The 24061-nt window shown below is 56.0% G+C and overlaps 2 protein-coding genes and 1 long non-coding RNA gene across 7 annotated transcripts in view; 2 read left to right on the plus strand and 1 right to left on the minus strand.

The window, feature by feature from the left end:
• PLIN3 (perilipin 3) overlaps positions 1 to 5903 on the plus strand; it is an 18571-nt gene extending 12668 nt beyond the window's left edge. For 2 of the 3 annotated variants that reach the window (XM_027049182.2, XM_027049181.2), the window contains 3 exons: positions 1555 to 1754; positions 3103 to 3228; positions 5057 to 5903. In XM_027049182.2, coding sequence (XP_026904983.1) covers positions 1555 to 1754; positions 3103 to 3228; positions 5057 to 5401 — 671 coding nt within the window. In that variant the 3' untranslated portion in view covers positions 5402 to 5903. The remainder of the gene's footprint in view (positions 1 to 1554; positions 1755 to 3102; positions 3229 to 5056) is intronic. The other variant, XM_053220060.1, reaches the window with a different exon arrangement.
• Positions 2218 to 13602, minus strand: LOC113596328 (uncharacterized). 3 transcript variants are annotated; one of them, XR_008297336.1, is made up of 5 exons: positions 13031 to 13234; positions 12526 to 12607; positions 5080 to 7560; positions 4678 to 4795; positions 2218 to 4295 (listed from the first exon to the last, which is right to left on the minus strand). It is a non-coding gene; the product is annotated as an uncharacterized LOC113596328 (long non-coding RNA). The 3 variants fall into 3 exon arrangements; XR_008297335.1 differs by lacking the exons at positions 2218 to 4295; positions 13031 to 13234 and adding an exon at positions 13266 to 13602 and having other exon boundaries at positions 4310 to 4795; XR_003417079.2 differs by lacking the exon at positions 2218 to 4295 and having other exon boundaries at positions 4310 to 4795.
• On the plus strand, positions 13253 to 23226 carry TICAM1 (TIR domain containing adaptor molecule 1). Its single transcript, XM_053220059.1, has 2 exons — positions 13253 to 13409; positions 20755 to 23226. The coding sequence occupies exon 2, from the start codon at positions 20887 to 20889 to the stop codon at positions 23047 to 23049; it is 2163 nt and encodes a 720-aa protein (XP_053076034.1). The 5' UTR covers positions 13253 to 13409; positions 20755 to 20886; the 3' UTR covers positions 23050 to 23226.
• The last annotated feature ends 835 nt before the right edge of the window (positions 23227 to 24061 follow it).

The raw sequence follows: 24061 nt of genomic DNA on the forward strand, positions 1-24061 counted from the left end.
GGGCCACGGAGAAGTTCTGGACTGCAGTAGGGCAGGTTGAGAATGTTGCTAGTGTGGGTTAGTCTTTGCAACCCGCCTTGGGTGGGGGGATGGGAAGGTCTGTTTTTCTCGAAACGCAGGTCGTTTTCTCTGCCCGAGTGTCCCACGTGTATGCTTGCTGTTCTCTTTTTCTTTAATGTTTATTTTAAGGTCGGGGGGGGGGGTGCGCAGAGGGAGAGGGGGAGAGAATCCCAAGCAGACCCCACTCTGTCAGTGCAGAGCCCAGCTTGGGGCTTGAACTCACAAACCGTGAGATCATGACCTGGGCCAAAATCAAGAGTCGGCCGCTTAATCGACTGAACCCGCTCCCCCCCTCCCCCAGGCACCCCTGCTGTTCATTTTTGAAATGTCATGAAATGACATTCTCCCCAGCCGACTCTATCAGACTACCCCCAACTCCACACCTGGCCCACCACCTGCGTTTGTAAATAAAGTTTTATTGGCACACAGCCACGCCCATCTGCGTCCTGTTGTCTGAGCCCTTCTGCAGGACAGCTGGGGAGCTGAGTAGGGCCAGTGTAACTGCTTGTGAAAACAAAAATATTGGCCGTCTGGCCCCGTGCCAAAAAGTTGATCCACCCCTGGGTCAGAGTGTGTTCTTCTGGAATGTTTAGCGTTTGTAGAAACCGCTGAAATCCCCCGATCGAAGGCTAACCTTGATTGAGCTGTGGGTCAACAGCAGCCTGTGGGATTTCCTTCCCTTACTTTCTGTCTCTTGTTGAGGGAGCAGTGCCTGGCCCGAAGCAACGGCAAAAATACGTGGCTAAAATGGGGACCTCACTTAATCAGGCTCTTCCTGCCCCACCAGAGGTTATCCGTTGTGTTACCCTGGCCGTGTGTTTGTACTCCCTGTGCTATTTATTGAACACCCTTCTATAAATCGGCTTTTCAAGATTCTTTGAGAAAGACTGATGTTATCACTTACTGAAAACAGAAAGCCAAATCATCTGCTATAAACCGCTAGCAAAAATCGCGAAATGCTCACTTGTGCGCCTTTTTTGACGCAAGTAGCTCAGATTCCACAATTCAGGCAGCTCTGACTCAGGTGGCCCTACAGAAGGGGAAACGGAGGCTGCGTGGCACAATCACTTTAGAGCAGGGGGTGGTAAACATTTTCTTAACCAGATCGGTCAATATTTTTGGCTTCGTGGGTCAGTCTCTGTTGCAACTACTTACGTCTGTTAGCACAGAAGATAGGTAAATGAACGGGCGTGACCGTGTGCCAATAAAACTTTGTTCCTAGGGACAAGTGGTATTTGGCCCGAGGGCCGGGGTGTGCAGACCCTCGTGCCCTTCCAAGGCCTCTCGATCTTGGGAACTGCGGTTCTCGTCATGCCCATTTTGCAGATGGGGAAAAGCAAGGCGGGGGACCCCTTCGCTCCAAGGCTCCACAGCTTGCGAGGGGCACAACTTGGGCAGGTGCGTTCAGGCCCGAGGGCCGCACGCCGAAGCCTGAGCGGTACATGCGGCCGGGTCCAGGCCCTCACGGCGCCTCTCCTTCCTTCCTCCCTGCAGCCCGCCTCGCCACGTCCCTGGAGGGCTTCGACATCGCGTCGGTGCAGCAGCAGCGGCAGGAGCAGAGCTACTTCGTGCGTCTGGGCTCCCTCTCGGAGCGGCTGCGCCAGCGGGCCTACGCTCACTCTCTGGGCAAACTGCAGCTGACCCGGCAGCGGGCCCAGGAGGCCCTGCTCCAGCTGGCACAGGCACTCCGCTTGGTGAGGCCCCGCCCCTGCCCTGGGGGCTCCGCCCACATCCCCCCCAGGCCCCGCCCCCGCCACTTTGCGGTCACATCCTGCCCCTTCCTGCCAGGCTTTTTTCTATCTGTTCTGTAAGGAGCTAAATTCCTATTTCTCTCTCTCTTTCTCGCTCGCTCTCTTTGCTGAGCTTCCTGTACTGAGTGCTAGCTCCTCCCTTTTTTTTTTTTTTTCTTTTTCTGTAGGGAGAGAGGAGGGGAGGGGCAGAGAGGGAATCCCAAGCAGGTTCTGCACTGTCAGCTCAGAGCCACGAACTGAGCTGAAATCAAGAGTCGGACGCTTAACTGACTGAGCCACCCAGGCGCCCCGCCCCCCCGCCTTTTTCTTTAATTTAAAAAAAAATTTTTTCTTTTAGCGTTTATTTACTTTTGAGAGAGAAAGGGAGAGAGAGAGAGAGAGAGACAGAGCATGAGCAGGGGAGGGACAGAGACACAGAATCCCAAGCTGGCTCCAGGCTCTGAGCTGTCAGCACAGGGCCTGATGCGGGGCTTGAACTCACAAACCGCGAGATGACCTGAGCCGAAGTCAGATGCTTAAGCGACTGAGCCACCCAGGCGCCCCTCCTCCCTCTTTTTCTTCAATTTTTGATTGGGGTAAGATTGGCCACTTTTAACCATTTCCAAGCGCACAGCTCAGCGGCATCAGGCACGCTCACACTGTCGTGCACCCGCCCCCGCCATCCGGCTCCAGAACTTTCCATCTCCCTAGACCGAGACTCTGTCCCCATGAAGCACGGACTCCCCACCCCTGGCTCCCACCATCTACTTTGTCCCTGTGGACGGGACTCCTCTGGGGACCCCCTGTGCGTGGGGTCCTGCGGGACGTGTCCTTCTGTGTCTGGCTCCTGTCCCTGCGCACAGTGTCCTCCGGGTCCCTCCACGCGGTGGCAGGCGGCAGGACGTCCTGACTTTTTAAGGCTGAATAACATTCCATTGAAACGGTGTTCAAGGCTCTGCTACATTCCGTTGGTCAAAGCCAGTCTCGGGGCCGGGCCCAGTCACAAGGAGCAGCAGACGAAATGGGAGGAGGTGCAGGGAATGTGTGGTCCCTCCCTTTGCAAGCGGCGCATATGTGCCCCTGTCGGTGATGAGACCACAGCGGGGAGAGCATACGTGAGGACAGTGTCCCGCTTTCCTCCCCTTCACAGACCACCTCCTCCCGGATAAAAGGACTCTGTGGGCCTCTCTCCGGACTCCTGCCTCTCCTGGGACGCGTGTGGGGCTCCGCGGGCATTGGCCAGGGGCTGGAGGCAGCCTCTCACTCTCTCTCCCTCTCTCCCTCTCTCCCTCTCTCCCCTCCCCTGCTCCAGATGGAAACCGTCAAGCACGGAGTCGATCAGAAGCTGGTGGACGGTCAGGAGAAACTGCACCAGATGTGGCTCAGCTGGAACCAGAAGGAGCTCCGGGGCACCGAGGAGAACCCAGCCAAACCGGAGGTACCAACGTGGGGTGCCTGTGGGATCCTTAGGGCCCTGACTTCCTTCCTTCTCCGCGCCTCTGTCGGATGGACCTACCTGCTTGGAAGGCTTTCCACAGCCTCTCCAGCCATTAACCACCTTTAGGACGTGACGGCACCTCTTCCAGGAAGCCCACCTTGATTTCCTCCTTTAGGTGTGGGTGTTGCTTTGAACTGCAGGACACTTGTGACGCCTCTTAACCTGCTGAACTCTAAACCCTGCCATGTTTCCCTTCTCCTGGGTCCCAGCACCAACGTGTCCACTACGAATGGGGGGGGCGTCACTCAGCTGCGAGCAGGAGTGAGGCGCCCACACCTGCCGCCCCACGGACAGGCCCTGAACACCCGACGCTCAGGGAGGGAACCAGACACAAGAGGCCCCACGGGGTGTGAGTCCACGTGTGTGAAACGCCCCGAACAGGCTCATCCACAGACGGGAAGGGGTTCAAGGTTGTCAGAGGCTTGGGGAGGGGGTCAGGACGGACTGCTTCATGGGGAGGAGCCTTCTTTGGTGGGAGATGGAATGTTCTGGAGTTCGAGGCAGTGGTTGCACAACCTTGTGAATGTACTAACAACCACGGAACTATATACTTAAAAGGGTGAATTTTCTGGTCCGTGAGTTACATACGTCTCTAAAAGAAACTGAGTTGCTACATAAAGCACATAGTAAACCCTTCAAAAATGGCATTTGTGAAGATATCCCCTGCTGTCTCTGCAGGTGCAAAATTGTTAGCATTCAGACCCAACTACGTCCGCCTCCCTCTCCCTTCTCCCCCACCGCTGACCATGGCAACCTCGAGATGTGGGTGTTGACTCTGGTCGGCACCTCCCTGTCAGGTTCAAGTCCCGAGCGAGCAAGCGAGCGAGCGCTCTGATGGCGGGTTGAGGGCAAAGTCCTGCCTCCCAGCCTGCTCCCTCCCCCCCCTGTGGTGGGGGTGGGGTGTTAAGGTCCCGATGCACGCATTTACACTTCTGTCTCCCCCACCACACAGCTCCTGCCTGGAACGTTCTTCCAGACGTCCTCTTAAAAAAAAACCTGAAAAACGTCTTGAGATACAAAAAAAAAAAAAAAAGCTTTATTGAGATATAATTCACATGCCATACAGTTCACCCATGCGGATGATCCAGTGGTTTTTCGCGTGTTCACAGGGCTGTGCGAACATCGCCACAGTGCATTTAGAACGTTCCCACCAACCCCAAAGGAGATCTTGTCCCCGTTTTAGCAGATGCTCTTTGTCCCCAGCACTCACGAACCCCCTTCCTGTCTGTGGATGAGCCTGTTCTGGCCGTTTCACATTCTGTGGGGCCTCCCGTGTCTGGTTCCCTCCCTGAGGGTCGTGTGTTCAGGGTCCGACTGCGGGGCAGCAGGGGTGGGCGCCTCGCTCCTGCTCGAGGCCCAGTGACGTTCCCCTGTGTGGGTTTTGTTTACCCGTTTACAAGTTGATGGGCTTCTGGGTTGTGTCCACTTTTGCCTCCTGTGGATCACGTCCTGTGACCAGCCCCAGCCCGTGTATGGTCGTGTGTCTCCATTTCTCTTGGGTAGATACCTAGAAATGGAACGGATCGCTAGTCCTATGGAAACTCTTAACGTTTTGAGGGACCACCGGACTGTCTTCCGAAGTGACTGTGCCTCTCTTTCACTTTGGGGTCTATGTCACTTGGCTCAAAACTCAAATAGAGCTGGGATCCCAAACCACCGTGCTGGACGGGCTCGCCAAGGAAAGGTTTTCTGCAAGGTGGGCAGGAGAACCCCCACTTTTTGGGCTTTGGATCCCAAAACATGGTCCTGACTGTCCACCCCTTCCCAGCAGGTGGAGTCCCAGACGCTTACCATGTTCCGCGACATTGCCCAGCAGCTGCAGAACACCTGTGCCTCGCTGGGGTCCAGCATCCAGGGGCTGCCCTCCCACGTGAAGGACCAGGTTCAGCAGGCTCGCCACCAGGTGGAGGGCCTCCAGGCCACCTTTTCTGGCGTCCATTCCTTCCAGGACCTGTCCAGCACTATCCTGACGCAGAGCCGAGAGCAGGTGGCCAAGGCCCGAGAGGCCCTTGACCACATGGTTGAGTACGTGGCCCAGAACACGCCCATCATGTGGCTGGTGGGACCCTTTGCCCCCGGAGTCGCTGAGAAGGCCCCAGAGGAGAAGAAATAGGACAGTCAGAAGGGGGCTCGAGGGACCTAGTCTTTCCCTGAGGGGTCAGCATGAGCGCTGGAGCCTCCGCCCCCTCGCCTCGCTTGGAGCGTGTTTCTTCCCTTCCTCCCGGCCCATCTCAGCTACCACCTCGGGGAGCGCCCTCTGCCGCCTCGGAGGAAGCACTGCCTGCCTTCATCAGTCTGTAGGGGGAGGTCTCCAGAAACAGATTTTTTTCTAGGAGGCCCCCAGGCCCCCTCCAAATTTTTTCTTCTTAGAAACAAAGGCTAGGTTTCTTACATCCCACCTGTGCTACATCAAGGCCCCTGGATATCCGCCTTTAGCTAACGGACTTGGACTTCTGGCTTGCGAAGTGGCCCTTCTGGGGTGTGGGGTGGAGGCAGAACGGCTGAGACCCATTCTGGAGCGGGCGGGGGGGGGGCGGGGGGCCCTGGGGCCTGCCCGGCCGCTCGCGGGTGCCTGGAGTGTCACCGTTGCCTTAATAGATCTCACCTGCAGCTGAGTACAGGCTGTGTGCGCACGCGCATGCGTTCCCAGGAGCTGAGCGACGCGGCGTCCGCGGGTGGCCGCCTCGGCCCGTTTCCCTGCTCGGCTCGCGAGGATGGGAACAGGACAGGGCCAGATCCGGAGTGGGGCTCAGAGCTCTCGTCCAGCCCCTGGGACAGAAGAGCAGGGCGGGAGGATCCTTCACCTCCCCCACCGCCGCCAGGCCACGCGCTGCGGTGTGGGACGCTTAGGAGACCGAGCCACCCAGGCGCCACTAAAACCTGTCACTTTTTTTAGAGTAGACCAGAACGCTTCTCATCACGAGAAAGAAATCGTAGCTCTGGCAGACATTAACTTCTCGTGCTCGTTTTGCAATACACACACGTACCAAATCACTGTGTTCTACCCCTAACACGGATACCGTGCTCTATGTCGATTGTGTCTCAATTTTTCAAGAAGGTTGAACACGTTTGGGGACAATACAAGAAAAAGAACATGCAAGTACAAATTCAAAATTAGACACAACGGGGGCGCCTGGGTGGCTCAGTCCGTTGAGCGTCCGACTTTGGCTCAGGTCATGATCTCTTGATTCGTAAGTTCGAGCCCCGCATCGGGCTCTGTGCTGACCGCTCAGAGCCTGGAGCCTGTTTCGGATTCTGTGTCTCCCTCTCTCTCTCTGCCTTTCCCCCGCTCATGCTCTGTCTCTCTCACTCTCAAACATGAATAAATGTTAAAAAAATAAAAATAAAAATAAATTAGATACAACAGAAACCCTGCCTCTCAAACTTAATGATGAATACTTCCTACACTCAGTCCCCGTACAAAGTGATTATAGTAAAAGCACAAGCCCTCACCATCCAAAGAGCCGGGTGTTTGCTTGTGTGCTGGCCCGGCCCGTGAGCTAAGGACGGTTTACATTTTTCTTTAGTTACCTAAGCAAGCTCTACCCCCAACATGGGGCTCCAACCCGTGACCCCAAGAGCACGCCAGTGCCTTACCCCCTGAGCCAGCCAGGCACCCCAGCATAGTTTACATTTTTAAAGCGAACAAAAATGAGCAACAGAGACCCTCTGTGGCCCGCAAAGCCTAAAATATTCACTCTCTGACCCTTTACAGGGGAAGCTCGCCAGGCGCAAGCTTGACACCTTCCTGTTAACGTCTTACTGCTTAGAAGTGTTTCTCCCAGTACTTAAGAGCTGCGATGTGTTTTGCTGCGGTAACTTTACACATCACTGAGTCCCGCTTACGAGACTAGGCCTGAGGGTGTCGGCACATCTCCAGCAGAGGGTGATGATGGCAGGTTTGGGAGGCGGGGAAGCGAATGATCAGTGCTGGAGCGATGGGTCCAACGTCCTCAAGCAAGACACAGGCGTGAGGAGAGGGATTTAGGGTCTCCAGCCCCACTAGAGAACTAAAACGACCCTGTATGCAAAGGCAGGACAATGTCACCTTCTCCTGGGGGCTCTGGCCTATGGACAAAGGTTTACAAACCCTTAAGAAAGCCTGGGTGGCTCAGTCGGCCGAGCGTCCAATTTTTTGTTTTGGCTCAGGTCACGAATGCAGGGTCATGGGATCAACCGACATCGGGCTCCGTGCTGAGCCTGCAGCCTGCTAAAGATTCTCTCCCTGTCGCTCTCCGTCTTCGTCTTCTTCCCCCTCCCCTCTTATGCTCTCTAAAAAAAAAAAAACAAAAAAGATTAAAGTCATTTGTGGGGTGCCTGGGTGGCTCTGTTGGTTGAGCACCCAACTCTCGGCTTTGGCTCAGGTCATGATCTCACCACTCATGAGTTGGAACCCCACGTCAGGCTCTGGCCTGGTGGTGTGGAGCCTGCTTGGAGTTCTCTCGGTCTCTCTCGTTCTCCCTCTGTCTCTGCCCCTCCCCAGCTTGTGCTCGTTCTCAAAAAATAAACATAAAAAGTCGTTTCTAAAAATAAAAAGCGGGGCGCCTGGGTGGCTCAGTCGGTTAAGCGTCCAACTTCAGCTCAGGTCATGATCTCACGGTCCGTGAGTTCAAGCCCCACATTGGGCTTTGTGCTGACAGCTCAGAGACTGGAGCCTGCTTCGGATTCTGTGTCTCCCTCTCTGTCTGCCCCTTCCCCGCTCATGCTCTGTCTCTCCCTCTCAAAAGTAAACATTAAAAAAAATTTCTTAATGTTTATTTTTGAGAGAGAGAGAGAGAGAGAGATTGAGATTGCAAGCGGGGGAGGGGCAGAAGATAGGGAGAGGGAGAATCCCAGGCAGGCTCGATGCTGTCAGCCCAGAGCCTGACTTGGGGCCTGAACTCACAAACTGTGAGATCATGACCTGAGCTGAGAGCAGGAGTCAGACGCTAAGCCAACTGAGACTCCCAGGTGACCCTGCTTTATTCTTAATAGCCCCAAACTGAAACAACCCAAGTTTACATCCAAAACAGAAGAGGCAGATAAATTGGGAGAGACTCAGAATAGCGGAGGAATTGCACTTTGGGATGCGCAAGACAGGGCAAATCACAGTCAAGTCCAGAGAACAAAGGGAGGACTATTGCTTTATAGAAAAAAGGTGAAATACTATACAGCAAAGAACAAAGATAAATTACTGATATTCACAATATGAAAGCTAATAAAGGAGCGCCTTGCTGGCTCAGTTAGTGAAGAAAGGTGACTTTTGATCTTGGCGCGGTGAGTTCAAGCCCCACGTTGGGTGTGGAGGTTACTTTAAATTATTGATTAAAAGATTAAAAATACTTTAAATTGGCTGATTGAAATATTAAAAATAAATCAAGAAACACTTATTTTTAAAAAAAGAAAATAAAGAGGGGCGCCTGGGTGGCTCAGTCGGATGAGCATCCGACTTCGGCTCAGGGCATGATCTCAGGGTCCGTGAGTTCGAGCCCCGCATCGGGCTCTGTGCTGACAGCTCAGAGTCTGGAGCCTGCTTCCGATTCTGTGACTCCCTCTCTCTCTGCCCCTTCCCTGCTCATGCTCTGTCTCTCTCTCGGTCTCAAAAATAAATAAAGCATTAAAAAAAATTAAAAAAAAAGAAAAAAGAAAATAAAGAGAAACCTCATTTAGAATGGAGTCAGGAAGCCCCGAAAGGGGGAGCTCAGCTCTCACACGTAAACTTCGGGCAGGAGGAAGATTTTTCTCCTGACCAACAACAGCCCAGCCAATGAAAAACCACTGTAACTCAGCCAATAAGAAACCACCACAAGTCAGCCAATGAGAAATCACCATAACTCAGCCAATGAGAAGCCACCATAATCAGCCAATGAGAAACCATCCTCTGCCTGAGCGCTACCTCTCCTGCGGGGGACTTTGCTTCAAAGCAGCTCCTCCCGGCTTCCTCCTTTTTATCTAGAAAGCAACAGTCCTCCCCTTCGTTCTCCGGCCTGGGCTGTGGTTTGCCCTGTCTTGCCCATCCCAAATTGCAATTCCTCCGCCATTCTGAATAAGCTCATTTTGCTGAGAAAATAACCGGCTGTTTTATTTTTAAGGTGGAGTGCGTTAACATAGGTGAAGCTCACAGTCACCGTGTTGAGCAAAAGAAACCAGACACGAAAGGATCCATACTCGGAGTCCGTTTCGGTGACGTTTCGGAACACAAACTCAACTACGGCGACAGCGATCGGAGGAGGATTGCCCGCGGCGCTTGGGGGCATTCCAGGGGTTGGAAGCGACGTGTAGACACACGCCTTGATCTGGGTGTGGGCTGCAGGAAATGGGTACCCCTGCAAAAGTCCTCTGAGCTGTCCGTTTAAGATTCACACGCTTTAGGGCCTGTGAATTATCCTCCAACACAAATTAAGAAAGAGAAAGTAACATGCAGTGGTGGTGGGGGGAAATGAGCCCTTTCCCTTTCCGGTGGGAGTGTGAACCAGGAGCCCTAATTTGGAGAACAGTGGTGCAGGATTTAGTAAGAGTGAAAATGTATATTCTCCACGTCTGAGGAGAAGTCTGAGAAGTTCCCCTTCTCCACAGTTGCCCTAGAGAAACGCTGTCCACTAAGTCCCCGAAGCATCTCCAGGTTACAAGGGGGGGAAACTGAGGCACGTTTCAGAGAGTTCATCCTGGGCTCCATCCCACAGCTACGAAGTGTAAGAGTAAGGATTTGAACCCATTGCGAAGGCAGCCCCGGCCTAGGGTTTACAACCACCACCACAGAAGGTTGCGATGCCTTTTTTCGGGAATAGTGGAAACAAACTGCGTGTCCAATGCCTGGGGACTCAGTAAGTTGTACTACAGTCACGCTTAGTGAGACCATAACACACTTAAAAAGAACAAGGTTGGGGCGCCTGGGTGGCTCGGTCGGTTGAGCATCCGGCTTCGGCTCAGGGCATGATCTCAAAGTTTGTGGGTTCGAGCCCTGCATCGGGCTCTGTGCTGACAGCTCAGAGCCTGGAGCCTGCTTCCGATTCTGTGTCTCCCTCTCTCTCTGCTCCTCCCCCGCTCATGCTCTGTCTCTCTCTCTCTCTCCCCTTCAAAAATAAATAAAAACATTAAAAAAAAAAAAAAGGAACAAGGTGGGGCTACCTACACTGGCTCAGAAAACTGTTGGACGGTCTGGCCTGGACTGTTAACACTGACAATGTTTAGTATCTGGCCCTTTAGCAGGAAAACAAAGTTTGCTCACTTCTGGCCGGTGGGAATTAAAAAGGAAACCAAAGAGCATTAAATGTCACATTCATGGATACGTGTCTGTGTGTGCAAAAGTGAAAAACTGAATGGGCACCCCGTGGAGGGCCCCGCCCCCACCAGAGCAGGAGGGAGAGAAATTGGATAGGCATAGGGCACCTCACCTCTTTTATTGAAAAGGGGAGGTGGGCAACTGTACCGGTCTGCAGGTGGTCAGATTTACGCATCTGCAGCTCAGGGTTTCCCCTGGAAGCCTGGATGCTCCGAGCAGGTTACCCTTTCTGAGCCTCAGTTCTCTCACCTGTAAAATGGGCACATTCAAGTCCATCTGGGAGGATTATTTTAAGGCAAGGATCAGATGACCATGGAGAGGTGTTCGGTGTGGGGACAGGTACCTAATGAAACTCCAAAAATTGGTAAGAGTGATGGGGGGGGGGGACCCAAGAGGCATGGAATATGGGTTTAATGGCCTCTCCACCTCTAGCTGCAGAAGCTCCAAAGGTAGGGACTTCTTCCTTCGTCCCCAATGGATTCCCAGAGCCTAGACATGCCTGGCCCACAGCAGGTGCTCAATAAAATCCCTCCCCCGCCAGAGACTCACGCTAAGCCAGGCACCCTAGGGTGGGGAGGAAATAGCATCCGTATAACTTCCATTTGATTCCCCTCCCATGACTCTTTACACGCACTTCAGCCTGGGGTCCACGGACCTCTTCAGAACCTCATGATGGACTTCATGAAGTCACGGAAAAAAAAATTCACAACTTTATTTCCACTGACTTTAACCGATATTCACCATTTCCTCAATTATGAATGAAGGCAACGGCAGGAGCTACGACTTTGTCCCCAATAGAAAACCACAGAGATTTTCATATCAGATTGCATTGCCGCAAACAACTCGAAATACGGCGCTCATCACCACTGTAAAGTCACTGGGGTTATTAGATCTTGTCAGTTAATGTGGGGGTAAGTAGAAAGGTATAGCCCTAAGTGTGTTTCGGTGGCGCTCTATTTCAAAAGTGTTTTAAAGTGATCATCTTACAAGTATTCAACACATTTTTTTTTTTTTTTGAGAGAGCGAGAGAGCGTGCGAGCAGGGGAGAGGAGTAGAGGGAGAGACAGACAGACAGAATCTTAAGCAGTCTGCATGCTCAGCATGGAGCCCAACTCGGGACTCAAGCCCATGACGCTGGCATCACGAACTGAGCGGAAATCAAGAGTAGGAGGTTCAATTGACTGAACCCCCCCAGGCACCCCAAACACAATTTTTTATTTTTTTAATTTATTTTTTAATGTTTATTTACTTTTGAGACAGAGAGAGACAGTGCGAGCGCGCGTGCGCAAACGGGGGAGGGGCAGAGAGAGAGGGAGACACAGCGTCCGAATCAGGCTCCAGGCTCTGAGCTGTCAGCACAGAGCCGGACGCCGGTCTCGAACTCACGGACCGTGAGATCATGACCTGAGCCAAAGTCAGGCGCTTAACCAACGGAGCCACAAACACAGACGCCCCAAACACAATTTTTTAAATTGTGGTAAAATAGACAACATGAAATTTACCATCTGGCCACTCTTAGGTGCACAGCTCAGGGGTATTAAGCACGCTCACGCCGTTGTGCAACCACCCCCATCTCCAGAACTTTCCATCTTCCCAAACTGAACCTCTGTCCCCATGAAACACTGACTCTCCTCCCCCCCACCCCCCACCCCGCGCCTGGCTCCCACCATCTACTTCCTGTTTCTATAAATTGGACTCCTCTAGGGACTTCCTATGAGTGGAATCAGACAAGATTTGTCCTTTTGTGTCTGGCTTGTTTCACTGAGCATAATGTCCTCGTGGTCCACCTATGTTGTAGTGTCAGATTTCCTTCCTTTTTAATGCTGAATAATATTCCCGAGTGTGGATGAACCACATTTCCTTTATCCATTTAGTGATAATGGATCACGAAGCTGCTTTTTAAAAATACTTTAGTGAATATTTTTACTTGCAAAACACTCCTTGTAAACCTCTTGTACTGTGTTTTATGTACCTACCGATGGTGTTTTCAGAAGAGGCTCCGAGCGTCTCCACACTGGCAAAGAAATCTGGTCAGAGGCATTAGGATTTCCATTGGCCCTTCGTCCATTAAAACAAATAAACAAAAATTATATTTTGCAACTCTGTTGGTATAAAGACGACTATGACCCAGGATGGGACTATATTCATTGTTTTTGTTTTTGTTTTTCTGATTTTAAAAGAAATGAAAACATTTTCGGAGGGGGGGGTGGCTGAGAGTACGATGGTCCCACATCTGAACTCTGCCCAATGGACATGTGGGCGCTGGGTCCGGGACCCCCTCAAAAGGGTTAGGACCCCTTATGAATGTTTAAATATCGTGTCCGCAGCTTCTAGAAATGCCATCTGGCTGCTCTTTTCCCAGCCACCCGGGGATCCCCAACCCCACCCCCAGGGTGGCCAGGACCCCCCTTCCGCCCGATTTCGGGTAGCCCTCCGCCGATATCACTCCAGCCCCCCGTTTGCGGCAGTGGAAAGCGTTACCACTCGCCGAGATGATCCGTTTTTTTGAACCGGGGTTACTTTCTCCCCAGACTGTGGGCGCCCCGAGGGCCAGGCTCTGTCCCTCTCGTGGTCCCCAGCGCCCGCGCCCGGGAGGTGCCCAAACTTGCCGAAGGCCGCAGCCCGAGCCGGGGGGGGGGGGGGGGGGGGGGGGGCGGGACGTCGCTGCGGGGTGTCTCGGGGACTTTCCCTGTCCCGCGGGAAAGCGTGACCTCACCTTCCTGCCAGGCTCCCTGCGGGACGCGGAAGGGGCGGGCGGAGGCCAGGGGTGGAGCCGTCTGCGCGCCGTCCGCGCTCCGCCAGTCGTGGGCCCCGTCGCCGGGCCACCAGCCCCCGCGCAGAGGACGGAGCGGGACCCCGGGTAGGTGGCGGGGGGGGGACCAGGGGGTTAGCGTCGGCGGGGGAGGGCACCCCCGACGCCTGCGGCTCCTCCCCAGGGTTCGCGACCAGCTGCACCCCCCCCCCCAGTTCATGGCGCCCTCGCGCCCCTTCTTCGGTGTCCCCCTCAACGCTCGGCTCCTCTCCCGGGTGGCCCTGGTCCTCCCTGACCCCCTGCTTCCTCCTTACCCCCCATTGCTCCTCAGCACCCCAGATCTCTTTCCAGCACCCCGAATTCCTTTCCAACACCTCGAAGTCCACCCCCCCTCCCGGATCCCTCCCCAACACCCAGCAGTCCTCCAACCCGGATTTCTCCCCAACATCCGGTGCCTCTCCCCAACCCCCCCCCCCATTCCTCTCCAGCCCCCGACCCCATGTTTCTGATTTCCTCCGGGAGCTCGGAGCCCCCTTCCCCGCTCCCTGTTCTTCCAGCCCCGCAAGCCCCGCCTCTCCCGCTCGCCCCTCGGGGGCCCCAGCCCCGTCGGGGCCCTGAAACCACTTTTTCCAGCGGCTCCCGGAACCCCCTTCCCCGGCAGGAGCCTGCTTCCCTCAGCTCGGCCCCCGCACCCCCACCCCTTCCCGTGGGGGACAGGGTTGGTTGGCTGGTCCTCGCCTCCAAGTCCCTGCAAGTCGCCCCCCCCCAATGGCTGCTGGCAACATTCTGATCTGGGTGGCCCCAGAGAGCCACGCACGCACGGGGCCTTTTCTTCCCTTTCCCTGTGGCTGAAGTGGGAGGTTGGGAAGGGGCCGCCGCGGGGACACCCACGCAAGCTGGAGGTTGGGGGGGGTTGTGTGGGGGGGGGGTGTCGGGGGGGGGGGTGTGTGGGCCCTAAACCTGCCTGCGCCCGGCTCCTCCTCTGAATAGGGACATGTGTTCATCCTTCAACACACATTTGTGACCAGCCTGCCGCGTGCCAGGAGGCCCGGTTCAGGATGCTGGGCACACAGTAGGAGCAAAGCAGGGCCCTCCCGGAGCCCTCCGTCAGGACAAATAAACAAAGCAAGATGATGCTTGCCGAGTGCAGAGAATGCATTTCCAGCAGCTTCTCTGCTGGCCCGGCTTGCGGATTCCTCAGATCCAGGGATGGCAAGGGGCCGGCACATAGTAGGTGCTGCGTGAGTAAGGGCAGGAACCCTGGAGCCAGGCTTCCTGGTTTAAATCCCTGCCCCTTTACTTTCCACTTGTGTGACCAAGGGCAAGCCGCTGTACCTCTCTGTGCCTCCTTTTCTTGTGTTAACTCGGCAGTCAAAATAGTCCTAACTTACAGGGTTGTCATGGGCTTAATTCAGTGTCTGGTCCATAGTAGATGCTCAGGAAACACTTGTTGAACGAATATCCCTTCAGTCTCCCGCACATTTTTCAGAGGCAATCTAGATACGTTTTGCCTTCCGTGCCTTGTCGTATTTCTTTTCTTTTTTTTTAATAATTTTTTTTAAACGTTTATTCATTTTTGAGAGAGAGAGAGAGAGAGACAGAGGGCAAGCGGGGGTGGGGCAGAGAGACAGGGAGACACAGAATCCGAAGCAGGCTCTGAGCTGTCAGCACGGAGCCCGTCGCGGGGCTCGAACTCACGAACTGTGAGATCGTGACCTGAGCCGAAGTCGGACGCTTAACCGACTGAGCCACCCAGGTGCCCCTATAAATTTTTAAAAAAATATTTTATTTATTTTGAAGTGGGGGGCGGTTGGCAAAGAGAGACAGAATTCCAAGCAGGCTCCAGAGCCTGATGCGGGGCTCCAACTCATGGAACGGTGAGATCATGACCTGAGCCGAAATCAAGATGCCACCCAGGCGCCCCTGTCACATTTCTTAATTAGCCAAAAGGAGTGAGTCGTGCCTCTACTATGCGCCAGTCCTGGTGGAAAGCAGATTAGACTTTTTGTCTTGCTGGGGAGAGGAGTGAGTCAGCAGGAAACATTTATTGAGCGCTTACTGTGTGCCAGGTGCTGTTCTGTCCATTCGTTGATTGATTCCGGCAGGATTTATTAAGTACCTACTGTGTGCCAGTCACTAGGTACAGCTGTGTAACAAGACAAACGCACATCCCGGTCTTAGGGGTGCTCACTCCGGTAGGGTGTGGTGCCTGTGCAATAAAGTAGGTAAAATCTATCGTGTCAGGTAAGGAGAAACACAAAGCAGGGGGTGTGGGGGAATGGGCTTCAGTTTTAGGCAGGGTGGCCAAGGGTGACCTTGATGAGGAAGTGACGTTTGAGCCGAGATCTGAAGGCAACAAGGGAGCCAGCCATGTGGCTATCTGGGGAAGGGTGTCCTGGGCTGAGGGAACAGCTAATGCAAAGGCCCTGAGGCAGGATCCAGTCTGGCATATTTAAGGAACAGTGTGGCTGGATCTGAGGGAGCAAGGGGGAGTGGAAGGGGGTGAGGTCAGGGAAGGGAAGGGAGAGGGTGGGAACAGGGAGGACTTGATCCAAGGAGTCGTGACTGAGATAACCTCTGATTTCTCCCTCCTAACCACAAAGCAGCTCCTGTCTGTCTAGAACATTCAGGACAAAAGCCCAGGTACCCTCCTTGCCTCCTCCTGCTCCTCTCCCTTTCTCCAAATTATCCACAAACCCAACCATTTCCCCCCACTTCCTTGAGCCCCCCCCCCCACCCCCCCGGCCCAGCGCCCATCATTGCTGGGCTGGGCCAGTGGTCACCTCCCCCTAGGTCCCAGGCTCCTCTCCCTGCTCCCCACAGTCCGTTCTTCCGGAAGTGGCCACTGGAGGGCGCCTGTGAGCCCCTGAGTCAGGCCCCGCTCCCCTCTGCCCACAGCCCCCCCAGAGCTCCCATCTCCCTCAGGGTAAAAGCGCAAGTCCTCCCCTTGGCGTTCAAGGCCCTGCAGGACCCCGCCCCCTTTCCTTCCCTCCCCCTCACACACTCCGCGCCAGCCACACGGGCCTCCTCCCCATTCCTGCAACTCGCTGGACTCTGACCTGCCCCCGGACCTTTGCACTTGCGGCTCCTTTTGCCTGAAACTGTCTTCCCCCAGATCGTCACCTGAGTTGCTCTCTTACCTCCTTCAGGTCTCCACCGACATGTCATTTCTCTCCAGAGGTCTCCCTTGCTCTGAAACAGGCCTCCCTGTTTCAGATTCTGTGTCTCCCTCTCTCTCTGCCCCTCCCCAGCTTGTGCCCTGTTTCTCTCTCCCAAAATAAACAAAGATTAAAATAAATACATAAATAAAAGATTACAGATATTGGGGCCAATTAGCTGTTCTGCCCGGTCACGTTGGTTGAGTTTGCCCCTCTGAGGAGCGGGGGTGCAAAATCACATCCCGGTTTCTTGTCAAACGTCTTCTGTCAAGGAGTCTTTTCAGCTCTGCAGCCACTCAACTCCATGGCTGTCGTTGGAAGGCGGCCACGCGCTGTGTGTATATCCGTGGGCATGGCTGGGGGCCAAAATACTTTATTTGTTTCAGTAAATAAACTGCCCTCTGGCCTGGGCAGTTACGCACAGTATCATGAGAGAGCTCCTTTTTTTTTTTTCCTTCCTTTTTTTAAACTAATCTCTATGCCCAACATCGGGCTTGAACTCACGACCCCTAGATCAAGAGTCGAACACTACCGACTGAGCCGGCCAGGAGCCTCTGTCATCAAGCCAGTCTTGATTTTAAAAATCTGCAGGAGGGTAGGGAGTGAGCTGGGGGGGGATACCCAGCAACACTATTGCAGGCAGAGAGCAGCTGGTGCAAAGGTCCTGAGGCAGGACTGTGCCTGGTAAGTTTAACGAACAACAGGAAGATCCGTGGCCTTCGGGGGACCCACTAGATTGGGTGCACCTGGGTGGCTCAGCCGGTTGATTGCCAGACTTCGGCTCAGGCCATGATCTCACGGTTCGTGGGTTCGAGCCCCGCGTCGGGCTCTGTGCTGACAGCTCGGAGCCCAGAGCCTGCTTCGGATTCTGTGTCTCCCTCTCCCCTCTGCCCCCCCCACCCTTGCTCGCACTCTCTCTGTGTCCCTCTCTCTCTCTCAAAAATAAATAAACATTTAAAAAGTTTTAAAAATATTTGAATTGATTGCCCACTTGACAAAACTTAGCAGTTTCCTGAAACTCTGCCTTTGCGGCTTCTTCCCTTGAAGTAATAGCCAGTGTGGCCGCGCAGAGGTCTTCCTCCTCGTGGCGGCACACCTAAGTCACAGTCACCACATTTAGACAGGTCTAAGGTGGTTCCAACTTCTTTGGTCCCGCCTCCCTCAGTGTGAAAGTTCAAGTCCTCCGGACTACTCGCCAGGTGTCCTCCCCCTCCTCCCCCTCCTCCCTCTCTCCCCCTCACCCACTCAGCGGGCCTTCTCCCTCCTCACTGCTCCTCCGTCAAGCTGGGCTGGTCCTGCCCCAGGGCCTTTGCATACGTAGTTCCCTCCTCCTGGACCTCTCTTCCCTCAGATGTCCCTATGGGTCCTCTCTCCATTTTTTTTTTTTTTAACGTTTATTCATTTTTGAAAGACAGAGAGAGACAGCACAAGCAGGGGTGGGGCGGAGAGAGAGCGGGACACAGAATCCGAAGCAGGCTCCAGGCTCTGAGCTGTCAGCACAGAGCCCGACGCGGGGGCTCGAACCCACGAACCGCGAGATCATGACCTGAGCCGAAATCGGATGCTCAACGGCCTGAGCCCCCCCGGGCGGCCCTCACTCTCTCCATTTTTACGTCCTGTTGAAATCTCTGTCATCGTTGAAGCCTTCTTGATTCACGTTGTTTAAAACTTCAACCACCCACCCCTGACTCATGGGGTTCGAGACCCTCCTTCCCGTCTGCTGTTTCTCCACGGCATTTGTCCCCAGCTGATAGATACGCTGTGAGCGTCCCTCACTTGTGGGTTGTCTGTCCTCCACGCGAGCAAGTCGGCGGCCTTTGGGGGGTCTGTGCTCTCTCGCCCCCCACCCCCCAGTCAGCACTTCGGCATGTCAGGCCGCTTCTATTTCTGAAACAGCCAAACAGCCACCTGCCTCTACATCCTTCCCCCCCCCGCGCTGCCCCCTCCACCCCCCTGCCCCTTCTCACCCGCTTCTCTTCCGCCCTGCTCCCTGCGTCGGCTCAGTCCCGTCCGCCTTGCACCTCTGCCCCCAGTGCTGGCTCTCCCCGTGCCGTCTCCAACCTTTCTGGAGTCTTTGACCTTGGCCCTGGGGCCCCGGAATGGCCTGTATCTACTCAAACTGCACTTAAAAAAAAAAAAAATCCTGAATCATTTATGCAGTGAGGCCCGTGATTTATCGGCAAAGGGGGTTGGGTTGGTTCACGAAGCAGCTCTTGGTCTGTGCTGGGATCGCTCAATGTCAGCACCTGGCAACATTGGGTCTGGATCGTTCGGGGGGGGGGGGCATCCTGGGCACCACGCGGTCAAGGAGGGGTGAGCAGCATCCCTGACCGTACCTACTCGATACCTTTCTGTGTAGTCGCGACACCCACAGATGTCCTCAGACATCGCTGAGGGTCCGGGGGCGGGGCTCAGAACTGTTGTTAGTTGCGAAGAACGTCTGTACCCTTAGGGGTGTCATCGTGGGCACAAGCGTGAACCAGGCAGTAGGTCCCAGCCCAGGCTGAAAGGCATATCAAGTGTCCTCAGCCTCCTGGAATGGATCTGAAGTGGCATTTTTTTTTCTAAATCTGAATATGACCTGCTTTGAGCAGCCGGTGACCTAAGTTCCGAGGTTTGGAACAGTGTCCCTAGCATCTGTCGTGCGCACTTGGGAAAGGCCTTTTTCTGTGCCCGTGGTTTCATCCACAACATTGGGACCATAGGAGCTCTGGCCCCATTCATTCATTCATTTATCCCACAAGTATTTGTTAGGTCCCTGCTCCGGGCCACGAGAGTCTCAGCCCCCTCCTTTGGTGCCCCGGGGTCAGGAGACAGGTGACAAACGCGAAAAGTCTAAAGCACAAGGCACGTCCACCCGTGACGCACTGTGGGGGAGCAGGTGACGTGGGCGAGACAGACTGGGAAGGACGGGTGTGGATGTGTAGGGCTCCCGAGACGGTGCCATTGGGCCTGAGAGTTGAAGATGACAACAGTGTCGCTCAGGCAAGGGTCTGAGGAAGAGCCAGCTTGGCGTTTTTTTCCTCTTTCTTTCTTTTTGAGAAATAGAAGACGAGTAGCCACAGCCCGGTCACGCGCGGAGCTGGCTCTCAGCAATGGCTAGTGTCTCATCAGCACGGCCCGTATCAGCCGCTGCTGCGTAAATTACCCCGGAACCTCCCGGTTTAAAAACACCAAACGCTGGGACGCCTGGTGGCTCAGTGGGTTGAGTGCCCGACCCTTGATTTCAGCTCAGGTCGTGATCCCAGGGTCCTAGGATCGAGCCCCGTCTTGGGCTCTGTGCTGAGTGTGGAGCCTGCTTGAGATTCTCCCTCCCTCTCTCTCTCTCTCCCTCTGCCCCACTCCCCTGCTTGCCCTCTCTCTCATAAATAAAAAGTGAAAAGGCAACCCACGGGATAGGAGAACATATTTAAAAATAAATAAAAACAACAAACACTTATCATCTCACACAGAGAGAGACTGGGTGTCAGGAATCTGGAGGAAGGTGAGTTGGGGGCCTCTGGCTGGAGTCTCTCATGAGGTCACGGTCAAGCGGTCGGCCGGGGCCGCCTCATCTGGAGGCTCGACCGGGGCTGGAGTTGCTGGGAGCCCAAGCCGCCCCCCTCACGTGGCTCATGGCGGGCGGCCTCGTTTCCTTACCCCCGACGGGGTGCCAGAGAGTGACCAAGCTGGTGTTTTATGTCACTGGTGACAGCCCGTCACTTTTGCCGAGGTCTGTCAGTCACAAAGGTGGATTCTGGGTTACGGCTGGAAGCCCCGCCCTGGGCTGTGAATGCCAGGATGGGGGTCCCTGGGGGCCACCTGGGAGCCTGATCACCTCCCTAGCGAACACGTATGGGATGCCTGCTGACTTCCAGGCATCGGGGCTCGGAACTTTCCATAAGGCTATGGCAGCACAATGCCCTGAAACGATCCCAGCAGTGGGTTTATTATTATTCCCAACAGGCAGTGGAGTTTTGCGGCTGCGCACGCAGCCTCTGGAGCCACGTTTCATGGCTTCAAGTCCCAGCTCCGTGACCCACCAGCTGTGTGACTTTGGGCAAGGGACCTCATGTCTCTGGACACATTTTGCCATTTGCAGGTGGGGGAAATCGTAGCGTTGCCCTCTCGGGGGACACCAGGCAAGTGTTGGCGGCTCTCGTGTCGCAGAGGAGGAAATGGAGGTGGGGGAGGGGACGCGTCTTTCTCAAGGTCACCCTGGCAGGCGGTGCTGGCGCTGAAGGCAGGCAGGTGGGGGCGTCTGGGCCCCCTCCCAGAGCTGCCCCCTTTCTGACGGTGTCTCTCTCGCCCCACAGGTCGGCCCCAGGGTCCCCCCGTGGGATTGGGGTGAGCACGTCGGGGGACACCCAGCATGCAGGAAGGCAGGTGCTGCGGAACATGCCTCCAGCCTCCAGTGTTGCTGCCCGCGGCTGCACCCACCTGTGCCCATGGCCCGCACGGGCCCGTCGCTCTCCGGCGCCTTCGACATTCTAGGTGCCGCAGGCCAGGACAAGCTCTTGTACCTTAAGCACAAGCTGAAGACGGTCCACCAGGGCTGCCGAGGGGCAGACCTCCTGCACGCCATGGTGCTTCTCAAGCTGGGCCAGGAGACGGAGGCCAGGATCTCCCTGGAAGCTCTGAGGGCGGACGCAGTGGCCCGGCTCGTGGCCCGCCGCTGGGCCGGCGTGGACAGCGCCGAGGCCCCGGAGGAGCCCCCAGACTTGTCCTGGGCCATTGCCCGGGTGTACCACCTGCTCGCCGAGGAGAAGCTGTGCCCGGCCCCTATGCGGGACCTGGCCTACCAGACAGCCCTGCAGACGTTCAGCTCCAGGGACGACCACCGGCTGGCCGAGCTCCAGGGAGAGGCCCGGGACCGGTGCGGCTGGGGCGTCATCCGGGCCCCCGGGAGCTTCCAGCCCCTTCGCTCCGATCGGGGCTGCCTCCCGCCATCCTCGGTGTCCCCCTCGGGCACCCGCAGCCTTCCCAAGCCCATCGAGGGCCTTTCGGGCTGGAGCAGAGGGTGTTCTCTGAGATCCACCAGCAGCCCCGCCTCCCTCGCCAGCAACCTGGAAATTAGCCAGTCACCCACCATGCCTCTTCTCAGCCAGCACCGCGGCTGTCGTGCGCCCAGCAAGCTGTGTGAGGAGCCCCGGGCAGGCCCCAGGCCCGAACCTGAACCTGCCCCCACAGGCTGCCAGGAGCCTGAGGAAGTGAGCTGGCCACCATCCGAGGAGGCTGTCAACCCTTCACCTGGGGACACAGCCGGCCCTCCATCGGGGGTGACTGCCGGGCCCCTGCTGGGGGAGACCGCTGGCCCCTCATCGGAGGGCCCCTCTTTGGAGGACCCCTCATCCGGAGAGACTGCCGGCCCCCAGATGGCACCAGACAGCCCGGGCCCTAGACTTCCTGAGGTGGTCCCAGATGCAAGCGCCACTGGCCAGCCCGACGCCCCCAAAGCTCTGGAAAGCGTCACCCGCTACCCGGTGGAGTGCAGCCACGCGCTGGCAGCCCCCACATCTCTCCCCTTGCCCCCCAAAACCACTTGCCCTGACAAGGACCAGACCCCCCTCTCACTCCCTGTAGAAGATACCGCTTCCCAGAGGACCCCCCCATGCCCCCCCACCCCCTCGGCCCCGAGGACCTCCGCGCCCTGCCCTTCTCTATCCATCCCAAATTCCGCTTGCTCCGCGGCCTGGAATCCGTGCCCCCCGCCCCCCGAGTTGGAGCCAGAGCAGAAATTCTACAACTTTGTGATCCTGCACGCGGGGGCAGACGAGGACATTGCGCTGCGGGTCCGAGAGAGGCTGGAGAGCCTGGGCGTCCCGGATGGCGCCACCTTCTGCGAGGATTTCCAGGTGCCCGGGCGCGGCCACCTGCGCTGCCTGCAGGACGCCCTGGACCACTCAGCCTTCACCCTCCTGCTGCTTACCCCCAACTTCGACTGCCACCTGGGCCTGCACCAGGCGGGCCAGTCCCTGATGAACAGCCTCACGCGGCACGAGTGCGGGGACTGCGTGATCCCCTTCCTGCCCCTGGAGAGCTCGCTGGAGCAGCTCAGCCCGCACACCTGCAGCCTGCTCACCAGCCTGGTGTGGCTGGACGAGCGCTCCCAGATCTTCGCCAGGAAGGTGGCCAACACCTTCAAGCCGCAGAGGCTGCGAGCCCGCAGGGCCCACTGGAGGAAGGAGCAGGACATCCGCGCCCTGCAGGAGCAGCGCCAGCAGCTGGAGGGCGAGCGGCAGCGCGTCTCGGCGCTGAACGCCGCCTACTCGGCCTATTTCCAGAGCCACTCGGCCTGGCAGGCGCAGATGGAGACGCTCCGGGTGGCCTTCGGGAGCCACATGCCCTTTGGGACTCCGGGGCCCCTGGGAGCGCCCCCGCCCTTTCCCTCCTGGCCGGGCCACCAGCCGCCGCCGCCCGCGCCCCCGTGGCTGGCCGGCGCCCCGGCACCCGCGCCCGCCTTCCCGCAGCCCCCGGCGCCCCCTCAGAGCCCGGGGCTGCAGCCCCTCATCATCCACCACGCGCAGATGGTGCAGCTGGGCCTCAACAACCACATGTGGAACCAGAGAGGGACCCAGGCGCCCGAGGACAAGACGCAAGGCGCGGAGTGACCGGTGACCCCGGCCTTGGGGACGCCCGCACCGTGCCCGGGGCGGGAGGAGGGGCGCGACGTCGTCTGCAACCTTCAGGACATCGCTGGGGAGACCTTCGTCTCTCAGGAAATCGTGCAAAATGGGCCCCGGCGACTTTCTGGCGCGCGAGAGGTGGGGAGGCGGAGTTGGTGGTGGCATTTGCGGATTCTCACCCGGGTGCTGGCGGTGGCGGGGAGTGGGCTGGGGGATGTGGGAAGTGTGTTTCGACTTTAATAAATATTTATTGAACGCTTCTCCAGTGCTGTTCCACTCCCGGAGACGTCTAGTGTTCCCCCAAAAAGGGGATTGGAAGGGAGACGCCAGGACCGGAAGTTGCGCTGTTTCTCTCGTTTCGTTGGGTAGAGCATAGTCACGTGGTGCCTTTGACTGCAAGGGAAGTTGGGAAATGTAGTCTTCTGCTGGGCAGTGTGCTTTGCTGAAAGTTTTGGTTCCCACATCACAGAATGTGGAGAGAAAAGACACAGGACATTTATTACTTGATTGCTGTAACCCCCCCCCCTTTTTTTTTTTTGCCTGGGAGGGGTCCTGCCTTGATGCCCCCCAACTACCCCATTCTGGGCTCAGATCCCACCATGCGATCTTAGGCGAGAGCCTTGGGCTTGCGGAGCCTCAAGCTCTCATCGGAGAGGTGGGCTTATGATGCCAGTGTTTCAAGGTTGTCCGCAGATCCTTTGCGACACACTCACGCTCCAGGGGCAGTGTAAGTGCTCATTAATGGCAGGCCCGGAGAGGAGGGGGCTAATCTTTTTTTCAGAGTCACAGACCTTTGGGAAGGAGTAGAATTAACATTCGTGGGTTACTCACATTTACGGATTCCGGAGGCTTTAAAGATCTCAACATATTTTATTTTTTATTGGTATTTATTTGTTTATTTATTTTAATTTTAATTTTTTTAATGTTTATTTATTTTTGAGACAGAGCATGAACAGGGGAGGGGCAGAGAGAGAGGGAGACACGGAATCTGAAACAG

The sequence above is a fragment of the Acinonyx jubatus genome, chromosome A2 (genome assembly GCF_027475565.1).
Source record: "Acinonyx jubatus isolate Ajub_Pintada_27869175 chromosome A2, VMU_Ajub_asm_v1.0, whole genome shotgun sequence".
NCBI lineage: Eukaryota > Metazoa > Chordata > Mammalia > Carnivora > Felidae > Acinonyx > Acinonyx jubatus.

Excerpts from the sequence above, each read along its gene's own strand:
- TICAM1 (XM_053220059.1), top strand. The coding sequence starts at position 20,887 with ATGGCCCGCACGGGCCCGTCGCTCTCCGGCGCCTTCGACATTCTAGGT.